The following is a 20,040-nucleotide window of genomic DNA, read 5'->3' as shown; positions in this document are numbered from 1 at the left end:
AGGGAAATTTCTTAATTTTTGCTGTCTTGCACCCTTAATTGTAATCATGTGTGCCCAGCAGGGACTCACAGTGGTCCCCAGGAACTGTCTGTTGGGGTGTTGGGGCTCAGAGGACCTGCTATTTGGAAAGGTATGGCTGAGGTACCCAGATATATGCAGTCATGGGGTGGGCAGACCCCGCTTTTCCTGTTGCACCTGTGGTGAATAGGTGCTTACTTCCAGTGGTGATTCACTGGAAAACCCATGTTAGTTTGCCAGTGAGGTGCACTAAAGGACTCTGAAGGGCCCTAGTAGTGTAGTCATTCAGTTGTGGTGCCTGTGGTTCAGTATCTAGGCTAAGTGAATTCAAAGCTTCTACTGCTGGAGGGGTGTGTGCCTCCTGCTTGTTCAAGATCGCACCCAAGGCAAGCTCACAGTGGATACCACTAGTGGCTTACAGAAGTCTGCCAGAACCTCGCCTCTGCAGTGGTGTATCCATGGATGCACACTCTCAGTGCGCAGAGCTCTGATGCACATCTAGAGGTCCTGGCACTGAGGTTGAGAAGTTGGGCTAGCTTCCAGGAAGAGGATATTCAGAATTTCCACGGTGGGGCTGCGTGCCCCTGTCTGTACAGAATCTACTCTGTGGTGCTCTTGGCGTCTCCCACCCCTGAGTGGGCTGTCCTATTGTCTATGGAGTTGGGGTAACTTGCACAAGCGTGAGCAAGTGCCCCAGGAGATATGCAACCCCAGAGTGGTCTGTTCTAATGTCTATAGGGTTGGGGTAACGTGTGCGAGCATGCATGAGAGTGCACCAGTGCCCCAGGATAAGTATACAACCCCGAGGTGGGGTGTTCTTGCTTGTTTATAGAGTTGGATCACGGGCGTGAGGGGACACAAATGTGTGGATCAGGCTCAAGCCCATGAATGCAGGAATTCGGGGTTTTGCTGTTGGAGATAAGAGCTGCACTTACAGCTGCTGTGAACGGTGTATCTTTGGATATGGAGGTCTGCGAGTCTGCAGCTGGGGTAGCAGGATAATGGCTGGAGTGGGTGCTAGTTCGTGTGGCAGTTCCAAGGCCTGTCTTGTTGGTAGTGTTGATGGGTTTCTAAAAAAGGCCGTTCTCCCCTTCAAGATGGCATGGGCTCCATGCTGGAATCCCACCATCTGGGTAGTGCCGGCAGCGGTGGTAGTCTCTCCTTGTCAAGGAGGTGCTTTCTGCCAGCTCCTGCTGCTCCTGTGTGATTTAACGTTCCCTCCCTCACTCACACATACCCCCACGCTCACACCTCCACACATACTCCTTTCATACCCTCACTCACTTCCTCTCTCTCAGCTCCATCCTGCCAGCTGACATCTTTTTTAAAAGCCTTAATTTTCATGTTTGTATAAACAAGTTAGATTTTGCACACACACACAATATGTATTGTATATTGAGCTTTGAGTATCCAGATAGTGCTTCCGTGGGTAGGATAAGGTAGGAAAGTAGGAAATTATCTCATTTGGGAGACCTGCCAAATATGGGTGGAGAGAAAGAGGTGAAAAATAAGAATCTCTGACAAGAAAGATAGTGGAGCAGTCAGATTGGATGGATATTTGGGGATCATTTAGGGGAAGTTGGCCTTTACTCTTTGAGAGATGGTAGTCTTGAATAAAAGAGATACTGAATCTGACTTATGTTTTAATATTATCATTTTGGCTACTGTGCAAAGAATGCATTAAAGAAGGCAAGAACAGAAGCAAGACCAGTTTGAAAGCTTTTATAGTACTCTAGTTGGCTTAGACCAGAGTGGTAGTAGTGGAGGTGGTGAGAAGTTGTCAAATTATGGATATATATTATTTGGAGAAGGAACTGTCAATGTTTGTTGATTGATTGGGTATCTGAGTGTATATGCATGTATGGACATGAAGATATATACAAGGGAGAGAGAGAAAGAAATCAATTATGATGCTAACTTTTTGAAGAATTTTATTTTGGCCTGTGCTTCTGAGAGCTACCATTTACTGAAATGGGAAAAATCTATTGGGAGAGCTGGTTGAAGGGGGTGAGAGATGGGGAGAGTAAAAACTATGACTTGGACATCTTAGGTCAAGACACCTATTAGATCCCAAAGTGATGATGTATAATAGGTAATTGAATACATAGGTCCAGAGTAGTGTAGGGAGCCCTAGGTCTGTGTATCAAATTACCACCAACTGGGTGGCTTAAAACAATTGAAATGTATTCTCACTCAGTTTTAGAGTCTAAAAATCTAAAACAAGGTGTCAGCAGAGTTTATTTCTTTTGGAGGTTCTGAAGCAGAATCTGTGCTCTGCTTTTGTCTCCTAGTTTCTGAAGGTTGCAATCTTTGGCATTCCCTACCTTTGGATTTGTCACTCCAATCTCTGCCTCTGCCATCACATGTCATTATTGTGGTGTTTCTCCTGTTTCCACGTCCTGCACGGAAAAAATGACAGGTTCCTGAGAGGAGGAGCTGGGGATTAAGAAATTAGAGAAAGTAAGAAACAAGAGGCAGAAATAAATTCATAAAGCTGGGAGCTAGGTGGGTGCCATCTCTCTGATGGAGAGACAGTCACATTCACCACAGACAACACAGCATATTTATTGGCTTCCAAAGGGGAGTTTAAAGTCAAAAGGGGTTTCTGGTGTGCCCAGATCCTATTCATCAAAATCTGGGTAAGCTCCATGTTTTTTGGTACAAGATTTAGCATATCAAGACCTGGGTGAGTCAAGGTTCTATTTGTTTCTCATTCCAAGCACATGGATTAAGAAATCAGTGCTGATAACAGGATTCTGCCAGTGCCCTTGGGCTCAGCTGATAAGAATGAAAAGAATGTCCATGCGTCTTCTCAGGTGGCTCTCTACAATTATAACATCACCCTGTGTGTTTCTTTCTGTATAAGAGTACTATAGGCCCAATGCACAAAATTCATGCAAGGGGCTTAGCCCTTGCAGCCCCTCACAGCCTTGGCTGGCCCTTGCAGTCCTGGCTTTGTCTGGAAGGTCATCCAGACAGCAGTAGTTCTGCTGTTCAGTCTATTTAGCATATTAGCCCTTTATTGTATAGGATTAGCCATAGTGGATAACAGCCCATCCTACTCCAGTAAGACCTCATCTTAACTAATTATATCTGCAACAACCCTATTTCTAAGGAAGGTCACATTATTAGGTACTCATGGTTAGGACTTCACCATATATTTTCAGGAGACACAATCCAACCCATAACAAGTAGGATGCCCTATAAGATATACTTTGGGGATTATCAGAATTTAAGGTGTTATTTAAAGATACAGACTGAGAAAGCAAAGGCAGTGAGTGAGATAGAAAAGAGTACAAGTCCTGACATCCTCAAGTGTTTAGAAATGTAAAGGAATCATCAAAGGAGACTGGAGAATTAATGAGGTAGGAGGGAAACCAAAAGAGCACCATGGCCTAGAAATTCCTTGAAGAGAGTCATTCCAGGAGGATGGAGGGCTCGAGTGTGTAAAATTCGTCAGACAAATCCAGTAAGATTAATAATTAACTATTAAATTTAACAAGGGACCTTCCTTAGTATCTTCCTTACAGGGTTGCTGGAAGGGTACAAAGTAAATACTCCAAAAAAAACACTAAAAGTTTTTTTTTTTGGCACATAGTAAGATCTTAATTTTTTTTTTAATTTTATTTATTTCACTACTTCATGAGATCTGGTTTCATGGATTTGGGAGGTGCCATGATGTTAAGGAGCTTTGTGAACTGAATTGGAACCCACCTCAATCCAAAAATGTTTGTTCGGTTACATACCACCTAATTTTACTTTCTTTCCAGGAGAATATGTTGTCATGACAACCCACTTCCACCTCAAGAGAAAAATTGGCTACTTTGTGATCCAGACCTACTTGCCGTGCATTATGACTGTCATTCTGTCACAAGTGTCTTTCTGGCTCAACAGAGAGTCTGTTCCTGCCCGTACAGTCTTTGGTGAGTATGGTTTTATAAAGAATGAAGAGGGGGGAGGGTGCATTTTCAAAGTGTTATGGTGGGCACTCAGAGTAGGTGTGAGAAGATAGAAGAACCATTACTGGGGATAATGGAGCAATACCTTAGTTCAGCATTAGCAACTGAGTCATTAGATCCTGGTATATCAGACAACTAAACTCTTCACAAATAAGTGGGAATAAGAAGAGTGTTGAAGTAGTAAGGTTACCACAGTGCTTAATGTCTCAGTCAGGCTTGTTCCAGGAGATTGGGAGGGTTGGAGAGTTTAGTAAGAAGAGAAAATTAGTGAGCAGAGCTCCAGGAGGAGAAGGGTGGGAAACTAAACTGAAACAGAGAGGTGGATCGAAAGCATTTTTATAACCCATTTTTTGTATGCACATGTAACCTTGCTGCTTCTCCTCTAGCCTTTTTGAAAGTATGTATCATCTGATATTTAGAAAGACTATAGAGAGTTTGTAGAGTTTTTAAATAATACCTAAATCAGATATTTTCTTCAATATGAATTTACTGATAACTAGGGAAAGGCTTGTATATAATTAGCACTTTACCTGGGAGAAATATAGCATATAAAATTTTCTGATTTTTCCACTATAAGATTTTTTAGGAGGTTAATATTAATTAACTATTTTAGTCTACTAAACTGCCTCCATGGCATGGTGGCTGTGAGTCATATACTTGGGTGTACTACATACCCACACTGATGGCCAATATTTACTACCAATATTCTGAAGTTATACAGTGTACTTAAATAGTAAATGATGTTTCAGAAAAAAATAAAGTAGAAGGGTGTGATATAGAAATCAAGAAAGGAAGAGTGTTTCAAGAAGCAGGGAATAATCATCTGGGATGAATTCTATTGTGTGTTTAGGTAACATGTATTATATATAGAAACTATCTATTGTGTATGGTGATATGACTGGTTGTTAGTGATTTTGAAAAGAGCAGTTCTAGTGAGATGAAGGGAGCAGAATCTATATAGTAGAATAAAGATGCCCATTTTTGAAGATATAACAAATTAAAATACCCTGAAAAATATTTCTTTACAAAATCCTAGCAAAGCTAGCTAAACATAGGAACCATCTTTAAAAAAAAAAATATCTGCGCTCATAAAAAATTAAAGGAAATCCTCAGGGACTTATATAGTATAAGGAACTGAAAACTGGGGTGTTGATCACATGACCTGATACTGTTCTGTCAAGAAGAATATATTTTAATATATTTTTAATAATAAAGATATGTCTATATTTTATTTTATTTTTAAATATATTGTATTGATTTTTTACAGAGAGGAAGGGACAGGGATAGAGAGTTAGAAACATCGATGAGAGAGAAACATTGATCAGCTGCCTCCTGCACACCCCCTACTGGAGATGTGCCTGCAACCAAGGTTCATGCCCTTGACCGGAATCGAACCTGGGACCCTTCAGTCTGCAGGCCAACGCTCTATCTACTGAGCCAAACTGGTTTTGGCTGATATGTCTATATTTTAAAATGCATTTCATATATATATATATATATATATATATATATATATATATATATATATATATATATATATCATGTTTCCCCAAAAATAAAACATCCTCCGAAAATAAGACCTATTTACAGGCTTCCTTCTGAGTGAAATATAAGGCATCCCCCTGAAAATAAGCCCCCAGGCTCTGTCTCAGAATGCTATTGCTAAACATGAGAGATTTGGTCCACTGATTCTGAAAGAAATGGAGTCACAAGAAATTCACCAGGAAATTCAGGAATTGGATTGTTATGATGATGTTCCAAAAGATCATGACATGATTGTCATTGAATAAATGAGTAAATTCTTGATACTGTAGATTCACACTTTGTCTGGTTTGTGTTGACAACTACCGTACTACCGTACTGTATACAGGTAATAAATTTCCTTTATTTTCATTTAACAATAAAAGTGTACCATATTCTTCTTCATGGAAAAATAAGACATCCCCTGAAAATAAGACCTAGCGCATCTTTGGGAGCAAAAATTAATATAAGACATTGTCTTATTTTTGGGGAAACAGGATATATATATATATATATATATATATATATATATATATAATATTTTATTTATTTTTTAAAGAGAGGGATAGAGTTAGAAACATCAATGAGAGAGAAACACTGATCAGCTGCCTCTTACACACCCCCTGCTAGGGATGTGCCCGCAACCAAAGTACATGCCCTTGATCGGAATCGAACCTGGGACCTTTCAGTCTGCAGGCTGATGCTCTATCCACTGAGCCAAACCGGTTTTGGCTAAAAATATATTTTTAATATATTGATTTCAGAGAGGAAGGGAGAGGGAGAGATAGAAATATTAATGATGAGAGAGAATCATTGATTGGCTGCCTCCTGCATGCTCCCACTGTGGATCGAGCCCACAACCCGAGTATGTGCCCTGACTGAGAATTGAACCGTGACTTCCTGATTCATAGGTCTATGTTCAACCACTGAGCCATGCTGGCTGGACAATAAAAATCTATCTTAAAAGAATAGAATATTATGCTGAGTGGAGGAAAGCAGACACAAATGAATATATACTGTATGATATTTATATGAAAAGCTTGTCAGGGGTCTAATCCATAGTGAAAGAAAGCAGATCAGGGCATTAATATGAAATGAGATGGTTACCTGGGGCCAAGGAGGGGAAGGAATGGTCTCAAACGAACTTTTGAGGTAATGTAAGTATTCAATAGATTAGAGGCCCAGTGCACGAAATTCATGCATGGGGGATTTGAGGGTGTGTGTGTCCCTCAGCATAGCCTGCACCCTCTCCAATCTGGGACCCCTTGAGGGATGGAATTGGGCCTAAACAGGAGTCGGACATTCCTCTCACAATTCAGGACTGCTGGCCCCCAACTGCTTTGCTTGCCTGCCTGCCTGATTGCCCCTAACTGCTTCTGTCTGCCAGCCTGATTCCCCCCTAACTACTCCCCTGCCAGCCTGATTGATGCCTAACTGCTCCCCTGCTGGCCCAATTGCCCCTAACTGCTCTCCCTTGCCAGCCTGGTTGCCCTTAACTGCCCTCCCCTGATGGCCTGGTTCTCCCCAACTGCCCTCCCCTGCAGGCCTGGGTCTCCCCCAACTGTTCTCTCTGGCAGGCCTGGTTGCCCCCAACTGTCTTCCCCTAATGGCCTAGTCCCTCCCAACTGCCCTCCCCTGCTCGCCTGATCACTCACAACTGCCCTCTCTTGCCTGCCATCTTGTGGTGGCCATCTTATGTCCACATGGGGACAGCCATCCTGTGCCTTGGAGTGATGGCCAATTTGCATATTATTCTTTTATTAGATAGGATAATGCTTATGAGAGAGAGAATAAGGATAAATGGGGATGGAAGAAGACTTGACTTGGGATGGTGAATGCACAATACAGTGTTCATGTGTTGTGGAATTGAGCACTAAAAACCTGTGTACTTTTGCTAACTAGTGTCACCCCAATAAAGTCAATAAAAAGGAAAAAAAGAGTGGGCAGGAATATCACCTGATATTAGAAATATCACAGGAGCACAGTTTATCGCATGACTATGATAGTGTATTGGACTAAGGAGTAATAGAAATCAAGGAAAATATGGACCCCTAGCACTGGAGATCTTGATTCTGATTGATCATACAGCTTTTGCGAACCAAAATGGTATATACAATAAGAGAGTCAGGTTTCAGTTAAGATCAAAAGAGGAATGTGCATTCAGAGAAGAGGGTTAGAAGATAAGTGAATTTGTTTGTCATAGAGCATCAGAGTTGGGGAGTGAGAAGATTTTGGAGAAAAGTTTGATAGAAAAGGAATGGGGCACTGGGTCATATTTAGTAATTCACTTTGTAAAATAGATTAAACCTGGATGAAAATGAATTAACAAAAATGGTTTCCCCTGTGGTGGTATCTGAGCTCAACAGGTTTATGAATTCCGATTAATTCTGAATATCTTTTGGGGAGAGTCTGTGCTCATTTTGAATACTGTGGTCTGAAACATTTTAATTTTTTGTATCCCTAGGATCTAACTCTGCAAGACACAGAACAGACAGTTAATTCTGGGGGAAAGAAGAGAATAAGAACTATATATTTTTTCTTATTTTTTAAAAAATATATTGTATTGATTTTTTACAGAGAAGAAGGGAGAGGTATAGAGAGTTAGAAACATTGATGAGAGAGAAACATTGATCAGCTGCCTCTTGCACACCCCCTACTGGGGATGTGCCCGCAACCAAAGTACATGCCCTTGATCGTAATCGAACCTTGGACCTTTCAGTCTGCAGGATGATGCTCTATCCACTGAGCCAAACCGGTTTCAGCAGAACTATATTATTGACTAGAGGCCTGGTGCATGAAATTCATGCATTCGGAGGGGGGACCTCGTAGGGGGTGTCTGGCTGATGGCTTAAGCCCGCTCCCCCCAGGAATGGGCCTAAGCTGGCAGTCAGTCATCCCACTTGCAGTCTGGGGCCCCTCGCTCCTTACTGCCTGCCTGCTCCTTACCACTCAGTTTGCTGCTCCTTAGTGCTACAACGAAGGTGAGAAGGGTTCCTGCCACCATTGCTGCACTCACCAGCCATGAGCCTGGCTTCTGGCTGAGTGATGCTCCCCCATGGAAGCATACTGACCATCAGGGAGAAACTCCTACACTGAAGGTCTGCCCCCTGGTGGTGAGTGTGCATCATAGCTACTGGTCATTCCACCTTTCGGTTGATTTGCATATTAGTCTTTTATTATATAAGATAATAACAACCTATTGTCACTATTAAAAAGTACATTATTGCCCTGACTGGTTTGGCTCAGTGGATAGAGCATTGACCTGCGGATTGAAGGATCCCAGGTATGATTCCAGTCAAGGTCATGTACCTTGGTTGTGGGCACATCTCCAGTAGGGGGTGTGCAGGAGGCAGCTGATCAGCGTTTCTCTTTCATTGATGTTTCTAACTCTCTATCTCCCTCCCTTCCTCTCTGAAAAAAAAAAAAGAATTATATATATATATATATATATATATATATATATATATATATATATATGGTACATTATTCATTATGATGGGAGCAAATGTGCTGCAGTCCATGGGTTGTAGGCTGAGCAGAGAAGTTCCACTCATTACACATGAACTAGGCACAGTGGTCGCCAACCTTTGGACCTCGTGGACTACCAGTGGTCTATGGACCACTGGTTTGGCAACTGCTGCTCCTTAAAAACAGCATTCACTAACCTTTCAGACCTCATGGACCACCAGTGGTCCATGGACCACCAGTTGACAATGATTGAACTAGGGAACTACTCCATCGTGTTCAGGGTTGAGGAAATAGAGACATTATTCGTGGTTCCTACTCCCATACAACTCCTGGTTTGCTGTAACAGATTTGTTATTGAAGAACTATACTAGACTTTCAGAAGTGCTCAAAGGAAGTGAAGCAGGGAAGTCACAAAAACCAAATGCTTTATTGAGGATGCTAACAGCTTTGAGTAGCTAATAACACTTTACAAGATGATAGTTCTAATGAAGACCTAGAGGCTAGAGCTCTAAAAGTCTCTAATGAGGTATGGCACAGAAACACTTATTTTCAGTGTTTTTCTCTCTGTCCATGCATTGGCATAGTCCTTAAATGTATCAAGGGTGGACAACTGCATAAGGTGATAATCATAAATGAGGTAACTTGTTTATCCCATGAGTTACTCATTGTTTGCTATGGTGAGTTACTGAACCTTGAGTCCAGTATCAGAGCTTATAAGGCTATAAATTAAGATATTTTATTAATATGTACTAGCTATGTGGATGATTCCTGAAAGGGTGACTCTGCCTAATTTGTTCAAAGGTGCTCTTTTAGGGTATCTCTGTTTAAACTGTACTGTCTCTTGCAGTCTGGATTTTCATTTGTGTATCAAATATTAGCAAGGTACTCAAGGAGGCAAGACATGAGAGGAGGCCCCAGAAGCTGCAGTACACATGGCTAACTTTCTGGTGAAGTTAATAGTTAATAGGACTTATCTGCTTGCTTACCCCATTAGGACTTTCTTCCATGCTCTATTTGATCTAATCCATGAGGTTCACATTTCCATGTTCATGAGCATGTCAACACAAAGGTTTTAACTATTCCCCCTTCCCTAAGTTTGGATGACTTTGGATACAGCAACTGCCTCATCACGATTCTGGGGGATGGAGAATATAGGGAATATTCATAGGAGAGAAAGATGGCACAGGGAAATGAAGATAATTACCTAAGTTAAAAAAGCAAGTAAGTGACTTCTGACTTCTAACTTCTGACTTCTAATATAGGTATTTAAGACCAGAATACTATTGCTATCAATTATAAAATTATTATAATATTGTTTTAAATGTGTTTATAATCATACTACTATAAATAATCAGTAATTATGATACTATTATTGATAAAAATAGTAAAACTAAGGGTAATGTTAATTATAGAAGCTATTATTTATTGAGAGATTACCATGTGCCAGATACCGTGCTATGAGCTCTGTAAATATCACTGGATCCCCCAGCAAATCTGAGTTTGGTATCATTGCACACAATTTACATATGATAAAACTGAGTCTGAGAGGGGTAAAACATCTTGTTCAATGCCATATTAATAGTAAGTTGGATTGCCAGATTTTTAGTCTATCTCAGTCTGAGTCTAAAATTTATATTTTTAACCACAAATTATAGAACGCAAATTAAACAGATTAGAAAAAATAAATAGGGAGTGACGTCAGAGGAATGATGGCATGAGAGAACCTCTTAGCTTCTCCCTAAAATTTCAATAAGTTAACCAACTATAATTCAACAAAGAAATCCCTACTTAACACAGACACATGCCTGAGAGATCCACACATTGAAACATGTGGGCAACCGGAAATAAACACGGAGCCAAGAAGGCAGGAAAGCACAGGTGGCCCATAGATGCAGCATTGTAGGCTGGGAGCTCCTGGCTCAACCTGGAAAGAGGAGAAAGCTGGTAGTAGCAAGTACTTCCTTAAGCCAGGAGGAACAGAGAACTGTGGTAGGAAAAGAGGGTGTCAAGGAGGGAGGGGGAAACCAAGCAAGGCAAGCATCAAGGAAGCAAACAGTGTCTGATGTGCCACTGGCAGTGGTGTTTCAGACAAAGAAACAGAACCACAGAGCCCTACTGTGGCTTGGACTCCCAAAACACCTCCTGTTGCCCTAAGAGTCAGGTCCAGGGACATATCATTTGTAAACCAATAGCTATTGCAGTACGATTGCTATTTCCATCTGTGACTGACCACCAGGAAGTGGGCCTTGGGAGGGACTCCATGGAGGTCAGGAGTTGCCATTACAGTGAGTGGAAAACAAACCCCACCCCCAATTAGTGGGGGTGTACTGTCTTACCAAAATCATAGAAGTCATGACTGGGAGATCAGAGAGGTAAAAATCTTGTGATTCAATACCATCTACTGGAAAAATAATATATAGACAGAGATAAATGCATAGGCAAAGAAGAATAGCAAATACTATGAATAACCACTATAATGGGTATGATGAGAAAGAAAATGAAAAATTTCCAGAAGGCATGTTGGAACCTATGGAAATATGTAATAAAAATGAGAGAGATTTCAAGATTACAGTTCTGAAAATACTCAACAAGATGTGATAAAATGCAGACAGATGATTTAGTGCACTCAGAAAACAAATCAATGAACAAAATGAGTACTTTACCAAACAGATTGAAATTTTAAAAAGAACCAATCAGAAATCCTGGAAATGAAGCATGCAACTAAGGAGATTAAGAGTAAACTACTGAGCATTGAAGACAGAGATTGCCACATGGTGGAAAGAATTATGATATTGAAAATAAGAATCCAGCTGGGACCGGTTTGGCTCAGAGGATAGAGTGTCGGCCTGCAGACTGAAAGGTCCCGGGTTCGATTCCGGTCGAGGGCATGTACCTTGGTTGCGGGCACATCCCCAGTAGGGGGTGTGCAAGAGGCAGCTGATCGATGATTCTCTCTCATTGATGTTTCTAACTCTCTACCCCTCTCTCTTCCTCTCTGTGAAAAATCAATAAAATATATTAAAAAAAAAAAAAGAATCCAGAAATGATGCAGAGGGAAGTAGAGAGAGACCTGAGCATAAAGAAAAATGAAAGACTTCTCTGAGAACTATCTGAATCCATCAGAAAAAAAGCAATATTATAATTACATGCATTGCAGAGGAAGAAGAAATGAAGCAGGGTACAGTCTATACAAACAAATAGTGGATGAAAACTTCCCAAATCTATGAAAAGAACTAGATCCTCGAATCCAAGAAGCAAGCAGAAAACCTAGTTATAATGCCTTAATCCAAAGAGATCCTCTCCAAGGCTTGGTATTAAAACTGTAAAAAAATAGTCAGAAAGAAAAAGTTCTCAAAGCATCTATGGAAAAGAAGGAAATGACCTACAAAGGAAAATCTATCAAAATTTCACCCAATTTCTCAGCAAAAACTCTACAAACCAGAAGAGAATGGAACCAAATATTCAAATACCTAAAAGACAGAAATTACCAGCCATGCATAATATATCCAGCAAATTATCCTTTAAATGCTGGGGTTCTTGTCCCAGCATTAAGAAGGGTTCAGCATCTGGAGAAAGGCTGTTTGTAACTTAAGTAAGAGTCCAGAGATGAAAGAAAAGTTTGAAAGGCATATTGGGGGAGGCAGAGGAGCCTGGCTGAAGAAACCAAGTTCTCCTTATCTCAGGACCCCTTGCTTTTTATTAACACAAATTGTCCTAAGGCAAGGTGGAGATATACACTTCAAAGGGTAGGGTTTCATACAGAAGCATTGTCAGATTAGGGAATAGCCTACAGCTGTTCAGGTGTTTGGCCAGTAAGAGACAATAACATGTAGATTAAGATGCCCTGAACTGTCTGGCAGCAAACAATCAATGTAATGCATCCTTTTCAGGTTTGGGGAAATGCCTTTAGCCATTCCCAACAGGCAATAACATATGTGACTCAGCCCTTGTTGAGTCCCCAAGTTCCATCAATCTTTTGATGAAACTCTTGTAATTATGACATGCTGGAACTGGTTCCGGCATTTAAATCTGAAGAAGAAATAAAAACATTCCCAGACATACAGAATCTGAGGATTTTATCACCAGAAAACCTTCATTGCAGGAAATATTCAAGGGATTTATTCTATCTGATACAAAGAACATAAAATTACAACACTATGAGTAAGATCAAAAAATGTACAGCAAAAACATGGATAATCAGTGATGACAAAAATCTTAACAGGAGAGGGAGTAAAGGTCTGATCTGGCAAAGGAGGATGAAGATCAGATGTATTCAAAAGAAAAAAAAAAAGGTATATATGCAACTTTATTTTTTATAAACTTAATAGTAGCCACACACAAAAATTCCCAAACCAGGTCACATAGATTTGGGGGGAAAAAAGAGTAAACAGAGGAAAGGTTATAGAATACCACTGGACAAAAACAATAGACAGAAAGAGAAAGGAAAAGAACTAAATGGAGGGAGGCACAGTGCTACCAAAATTAAACTCCCCAAAACCCCAGAATATAAAATAACTATAGGAAATCCTCAAACCTAAAGGTAAGTGATCTGAATTCACCAATAAAAAGTCATAGAGTAGTAGAGTGGATAAAAAATCAAAACACAGACATATGCTGCTTATAGGAGACACATCTAAGCTGCAAAGACAAAGGTAGTGACAAAGTAAAATGGTGGAAAATGATTCGCCAAGCAAATAACATCCACATAAAAACAGGCAAAGCCATACTTACCTCTGACAAAATAGATTTAAAGGTAACAAAGATAAAGAGAGACAAAGATGGGTATTTTATAATGATAAAGGGGCATTAGATCAAGAAACCATAACACTTCTTAATATAATATATATGCACCCAACCAGGGAGCACTGAAATATATAAAACAACTAGTCCCAGAACTAAAGGGAGAAACAGATCAAAACATAATCATAGCTAGGGACTTTAATACTCTATTGACAGCTCTAGAGAAATGAACCAAATAGAAAATCAAAAAAGAAATATCGCCGAAACCAGTTTGGCTCAGTAGATAGAGCGTCAGCCTGCGGACTGATAAATCCTGAGTTCGATTCCAGTTAAGGGCATGTACCTTGGTTGTGGGCACATCCCCAGTAGAGGGTGTGCAGGAGGCAGCTGATCAATGTTTCTCTCTCATCGATGTTTCTAGCTCTCTATCTCTCTCCCTTCCTCTCTGTAAAAAAAAAAAAAAAAAAAAAAAAAAAAAAAAAAAAAAAAAAAAAAAAAAAAATTAAAAAAATTAAAAAAAAAGAAATATCACCCTTAAGTAAATCACTATACCAAATGGACATAATAGACATTTATAGAATCTTTCATCGCAAAACATTAGATTATATATTCTTCTCCAATGCACATGGAACTTTCTCAAGGATAGACCATAGGTTCGGTCACAAATCTAGCATCAACAAATTAAAGAAAATTGAAGTGATACCAAGCATATTCTCTGACCACAATGACTTGAAATTAAAAATCAACTACAAAAACGAACTAAAGAAACCCAAGAGTGCATGGAGATTAAACAACATAGTACTAGAAACTGACTGGGTCAAAGAAGAAGTAAAAGATGAGATCAAGAGATAAGTAGACAAATGAGAATGACAATACAACATATCAAAACTTCTGGGATGCAGTGAAAGCAATAATAAGATTGAACTTTATATCATTACAGACCTATCTCAAGAAACAAGAGAAATCCCAAATAAACAACCTAACATCACATCTTAAAGAACTAGAAAAAGAACAAAAACAACCCAAACTCAGCAGAATAAAGGAAATAATAAAAGAGCAGAATTGAATGAAATAGAGAATAAAAAGACTATACAAAAAATTAATAAAACAAAGAGCTGGTTCTTTGAAAATTTTATAAAATTGACAAACCCCTGGATAGACTCACTAAGGAAAAAGGGGGAAAGACACAGATAAAAGTCAGAAATGAGAGAGCAGTCACCACAGATATCACAGATAAACAATGGATCATAGTATAATATTATGAAAGAATATATGCCACAAAATTCAATAACCTAGAAAAAGTTCCTTGAAATATATAATCTTCCTAGACTAAATCCTGAAGAATTGGAAAATCTAAATACATGAATCAGTGGTGGTTAAATTGAAGCAACCATAAAAAATCTCCAAAAAATAAAAGTAAATAAAAGTCCAGAACCAGATGGCTTCACCAGTGAATTCTACCAAATGTTCAAAGAAGATTTAAAACCTATCTTTCTCAAACTCTTCCAAAATATTGAAGAAGAGGCAGTGCTTCTTAACACATTCTAGAAGTCCAATGTAACCCTGATACGAAAACCTGACAATGATAACACAAAAAAATGAAAACTACAGACCAATATGAGGGAACCCCATTCACTGCTGGTGGGAATGGCACAACCACTATGAAAAGCAGTCTGGCAAGTCCTCAAAAATTTAAGAAAGAGCTACCATACAACTCAGCAATCCTTCTTTTGGGTATATACCTGAAAAACTAGAAATCATGTATTCGCAAAGATATATGCAACCTTATGCTTATTGTAGCATTATTCATGATGGCCAAGACATGGAAACAAGCAAAGTGCCCTGTGATAGAGGACTGGATAAAGGATATGTGCTAATAAAAGATGAGATCTCCAATTTGCAACAACATGGATGAACCTTAAAAACATTGTGCTAAGTGAAATAAGTCAGTCATAAAAAGCTAAGAGTCATCAACACCAAACCAGTATTATATGAAATGCTGAAAGGTGTTCATTAAGAAGAGGAAGAATAAGAAAATGGTAAAGATAAAAATTATTAACATCAAATATATGTCTATTCAACAAGTGAATCTGAAAATCAAGTGAATAGAAGATCTGATGAACAGGATAAACTGGAATCAGGGGCATAGAGGGAGAGTGGAATGACAATTCTCAGGGGAAAGGAGGAGTTAGGGGTTTGGGAAGAGATTGGACAAAAATCTTACATCTATGAAGACAGTAGCAGGGGGTAGGTGCATGGGGTGGGATGGGGAATCGGGTGTTAAGGAGCTATTGGGGGGGAGAGGAACATGTGTAATAATCTGAACAATAAATATTTATTTTTTTAAAAAGCTAAGTCATATGATTTCACTTATATATGGGATATAAAGTGGAAACTCATGAACACAAACAGCAGTGTGGTGGTTACCAGAGGGAAGGTGGTGAGGGGAAGAAGGGAGTCCTAATATATAGTGACAGGAGATGTGATCTTGGGTGGTAAGAACATGGCACAATATACAGATCTTGTAACCAGAAACACACCTGAAATCAATATGTTCATGTTGGCCAATGTAACCCCAATACATTTAATAAATAAATTGACTTTAAAAGTGAATAAATAAAAGTCTTTAATTTAGATTAATAATACCAAAAAAAAAAAAAAAGAATTAATTGACCTAAAAGTGAACTCTGGTTTTGCAAAAACACAAAAATAACTATTGGAATAGCTTTGGTTTTCCATGAAGTTCAATAAGACCTAGACTGTGATGCAATTAAAGAATCATTTCCACTATTGTTGCATTATAGTGAATAGCCTGATCAAAGACCATGTCCACAGTCTCAGGCTCAGTTCTGGGCTGTTTAGAAGAGAATTATCAGAATGAGGGAGGAAAAACAAGAGAAGGAACTATGTTTATTCTGGTGATCAATGGATTCATAAAGAACCATAGTGACCCTCTCCAAATCTTTGAAGTGCTGTTCTATAGAGGAGCGAACAAACTTTTCTTTTCTGTCTTGCTAGAGAAAGAACTCTGAGATCAGTTAATGGACCAGAAGTTAGAGGAAGGCAGGTTAAGCTCATGAGAGAAGATTTTTTCTAATTAAAATTATTTCTTACAATAAAATATGTTACCTACTCTTCAATAGAAATATTTAAGTACAGCCTGGAGGACAACTTTTAGAATTGTTATACTGGAGATCCCTATTATTGCAAGAATTGGGATGGGGTGGCTACTATGTAGAACCACCCCACTTTTACATTCTCTGCTTTTTACTTTAAAGGGAATGTTTGAGTGAAGGGTGAGTAAAGCTCCCAACTTTTTTAAAGTAGAAAGTTGGTGATCATATAAAATATGCTATAAATGTCTTTGATTGGCAAATGGGCTCTTATCTTTTCTCTCCCCAGGTGTCACCACTGTTCTCACTATGACCACTCTGAGTATCAGTGCCAGAAACTCCTTACCTAAAGTGGCATATGCGACGGCCATGGACTGGTTCATAGCCGTCTGTTATGCCTTTGTATTTTCTGCGCTGATTGAATTTGCCACTGTCAACTACTTCACCAAGAGGAGTTGGGCTTGGGAAGGCAAGAAGGTGCCAGAGGCCCTCGAGATGAAGGTGAGATACAGCAAGTGGGGGGGGGGGGGGGGGCTGGGAAACACTCCTGAGAGAACTGTATTGTAACCAGGAGTGGGCAGCCTGCAGCCTATGGGAACTGGCCAAGGCTGTGTGCTATTCACTGGGGTCATCAATCCATTTCTCAACTGGAGTGCTTCTTGGCAATGTGGGGTGGTTGCTGTGAGAAAAGAAAAGAGGTTATGTATCATAGAGGATTAATATCTGGTGGTGAGGGACAAAACCCAAATGTGATACTGCTAGACTCAAATGGATCCCAGAAGAGTGGACTCTAATTTCAACCCAATCCCTTGCTTTCCAGTATGTTCCCATTACAATCAAACCAAAGTGATCATCATTCCTTCTGTATCTTTGCTTAATTTTTTTACTCTTTCTGGAATGTTCTTTCCCCCCCCCCCCCCCGCCTGGTGAAGACCTATTCATTCCTCATGACCAAGAGGAAATACGATTTTCTTCACAGAGCCTTTTCAGAACATCAAGGTAGCTTTAGCTTTTCTTGGGGTGGGGTGACATAGGGAGATTGCCCTTGATATTAAAAGCATATTTGTATTAGTGTTATTTGTCTCTGCCCTAGACTAATCATCTTGAGGGCAGAGATTTATCTATACCATTTTTGTAAATAGCCAGCATCCTTGCACAGTATCTGACTCAGTAAAAACTGAATAAATGTTAGTTGGATAGGTGGACAGATAAGATGAAAGAAAAGAAAAAAAGGAGAGAAAAAATAAACCAACTGGAATTTGGTAGAAATAAAACAATAGTACAGTGAAATCAAGATTTTTGTCCTAGGGTAATTTAAGAGTCATACCTCTAGATCTAAATGAAGATTATCCAAAAACACTAAAGTAACCTGGTAGATGTCACAGAACCATTCCAGTACTCTTTTAAGAATCATGGAGAAGAGAAAAGATAATGAAGTGATTTGTTTTTGTTTTTGTTTTTTTCAAACTGGAGGGATATATATATATATATATATATATATATATATATATATTCCCATAGAATACAGATTGGTGAGTTAACAAAATTTTAAATTATTATTTTCACTATATAAGCACAGCCTCTATAGATTCTGCCCCAATCCTCTTTGCTGAATGTGGGGTGTTTGTATTTTTTTGTTTGTTTGTTTATATATTGGTACAGTGGTGTCATATATATATATATATATATATATATATATATATATATATATATATATATTCTCCTTTTTATTCCTTTGTATTTTATCCCTTATCTTTTTCTATCTCTTCAATAGTATTTGTGCTCTCTTTGCTCTGTCCTTTTTTTTTTCTCAGATGGTCACTTATATTGGGGTTATAGATATCATGAGTACATTTGTGCTTAGTTCCCTCTGTGTTGTGTCTTGTTGAGCTGAATTTTATTCTGTATGGCCAGAGCAAGCCACATAACCAGACACCTGGAGTGAAAACTTCATCCATGAATGGGTCAGTAATACCTCAGATCCAACTATAGAGGTAGGAAGATTGCTGCAGTGAGGGGAAGAGCACGAGTGAGTGAGGGAGAAAAAGAAGAATGTGTGGTCAGGTGGTGTGTGTGTGTGTGTGTGTGTGTGTGTGTGTGTGTGTGAGAGAGAGAGAGAGAGAGAGAGAGAGAGAGAGAGAGAGAGAGAGAGAGAGAGTTAGATTCCATAGGACCTTCAGTGGCATGCTAATCAGGCTTGCCTAACTAGGCATCTTCTACTACCATTGCAAACAGTACTGGGAGGCCAGTTTGTCCTTAGAGGCCTAGCCTTTTTGAAGGGGAGAGCTGCTGTAACTGGGTTCCCAGCTTCAATTCCACCCAGAGTGCCCTCAGATAACATCTGGGACTCTACAGCCACCCCTACCAGGGACATGCTACATAGGCTGTGATCCCACAGTCAATGAGGCTCCAGCCACCCTGGACGCAGACTCCTATGAGTTCAGAAGCACACTTCCCTCTGACCAGCCTAATGCTCTAGTTCAGAGCACGACAACCATGTGAACAGCAGACATATGAGCATCCTGCACCTGACCAATGAGCAGCAGCCCTGCGAGCAACCCGCCACAGGCCTAAGAGCAGCTTCACAAGTCCTGCTCCTGTTCGAGGAGCATCAGCTGTATGAGCAGCCAGTTCCCTTGTCTGAGGAGCAGCAACCATGCGAGCAGCTCATCCAATCTGAGGAGCAGCAGATTTTTGAGCAGCCCACTCACTACTGAGGAGTGGCAGTTCCATGCAGTTGGCCCCATTCTGAGGAACAGCAGCTACACACAGCCCACAAACTGCACCTATCCAAAGAGCAGCAGCTGTGCAAATAGCCTGCCCCCTTCTGAGGAGCAGCAGCTTTGTGGGTAGACCATCCCTTTCTGAAGACCTGCCCCCATTCGACGAGTAGCAGTTGTGTGAGCCACCTGCCCCCATCTGAGGAGCAGCAGCTGTGTGAGCAGCCCACCCCATTCTGAGGAGCAGCAGCGACATAAGCAGACTGCCCATGTTCAAGGAGCAGAAGCCCTATGCAGTCCACACTGGTCTGAGGAGAGCACCCACATGCAGCCTGCACCTGTCCAATGAGAAGGAGCTGGGTGAGCAGCCTGTCCCTGTTGGAGGAGCATCAACAGCATGAGCAGCTCACTCCAATGAGAGGAGCAGCAGCCACATGAGCAGACCACCCCTCATCCGAGGAGAAGCAGCTACATGAGCAACCTGCACCTATACAAGGAGCA

The 20,040-nt window shown here is 40.1% G+C and overlaps 1 protein-coding gene across 1 annotated transcript in view; it reads left to right on the top strand.

Moving 5' to 3' along the window:
* GABRA3 (gamma-aminobutyric acid type A receptor subunit alpha3) overlaps nucleotides 1-20,040 on the top strand; it is a 206,284-nt gene that overhangs the window by 150,644 nt on the left and 35,600 nt on the right. The window contains exons 8-9 of the mRNA XM_036413166.2: nucleotides 3,789-3,941; nucleotides 17,109-17,320. Of these exons, the coding sequence (XP_036269059.1) occupies nucleotides 3,789-3,941; nucleotides 17,109-17,320 (365 nt within the window). The remainder of the gene's footprint in view (nucleotides 1-3,788; nucleotides 3,942-17,108; nucleotides 17,321-20,040) is intronic.

Source organism: Pipistrellus kuhlii, unplaced genomic scaffold (genome assembly GCF_014108245.1).
Source record: "Pipistrellus kuhlii isolate mPipKuh1 unplaced genomic scaffold, mPipKuh1.p scaffold_m20_p_49, whole genome shotgun sequence".
NCBI lineage: Eukaryota > Metazoa > Chordata > Mammalia > Chiroptera > Vespertilionidae > Pipistrellus > Pipistrellus kuhlii.
This window is presented reverse-complemented; position numbering and strand designations above follow the sequence as displayed.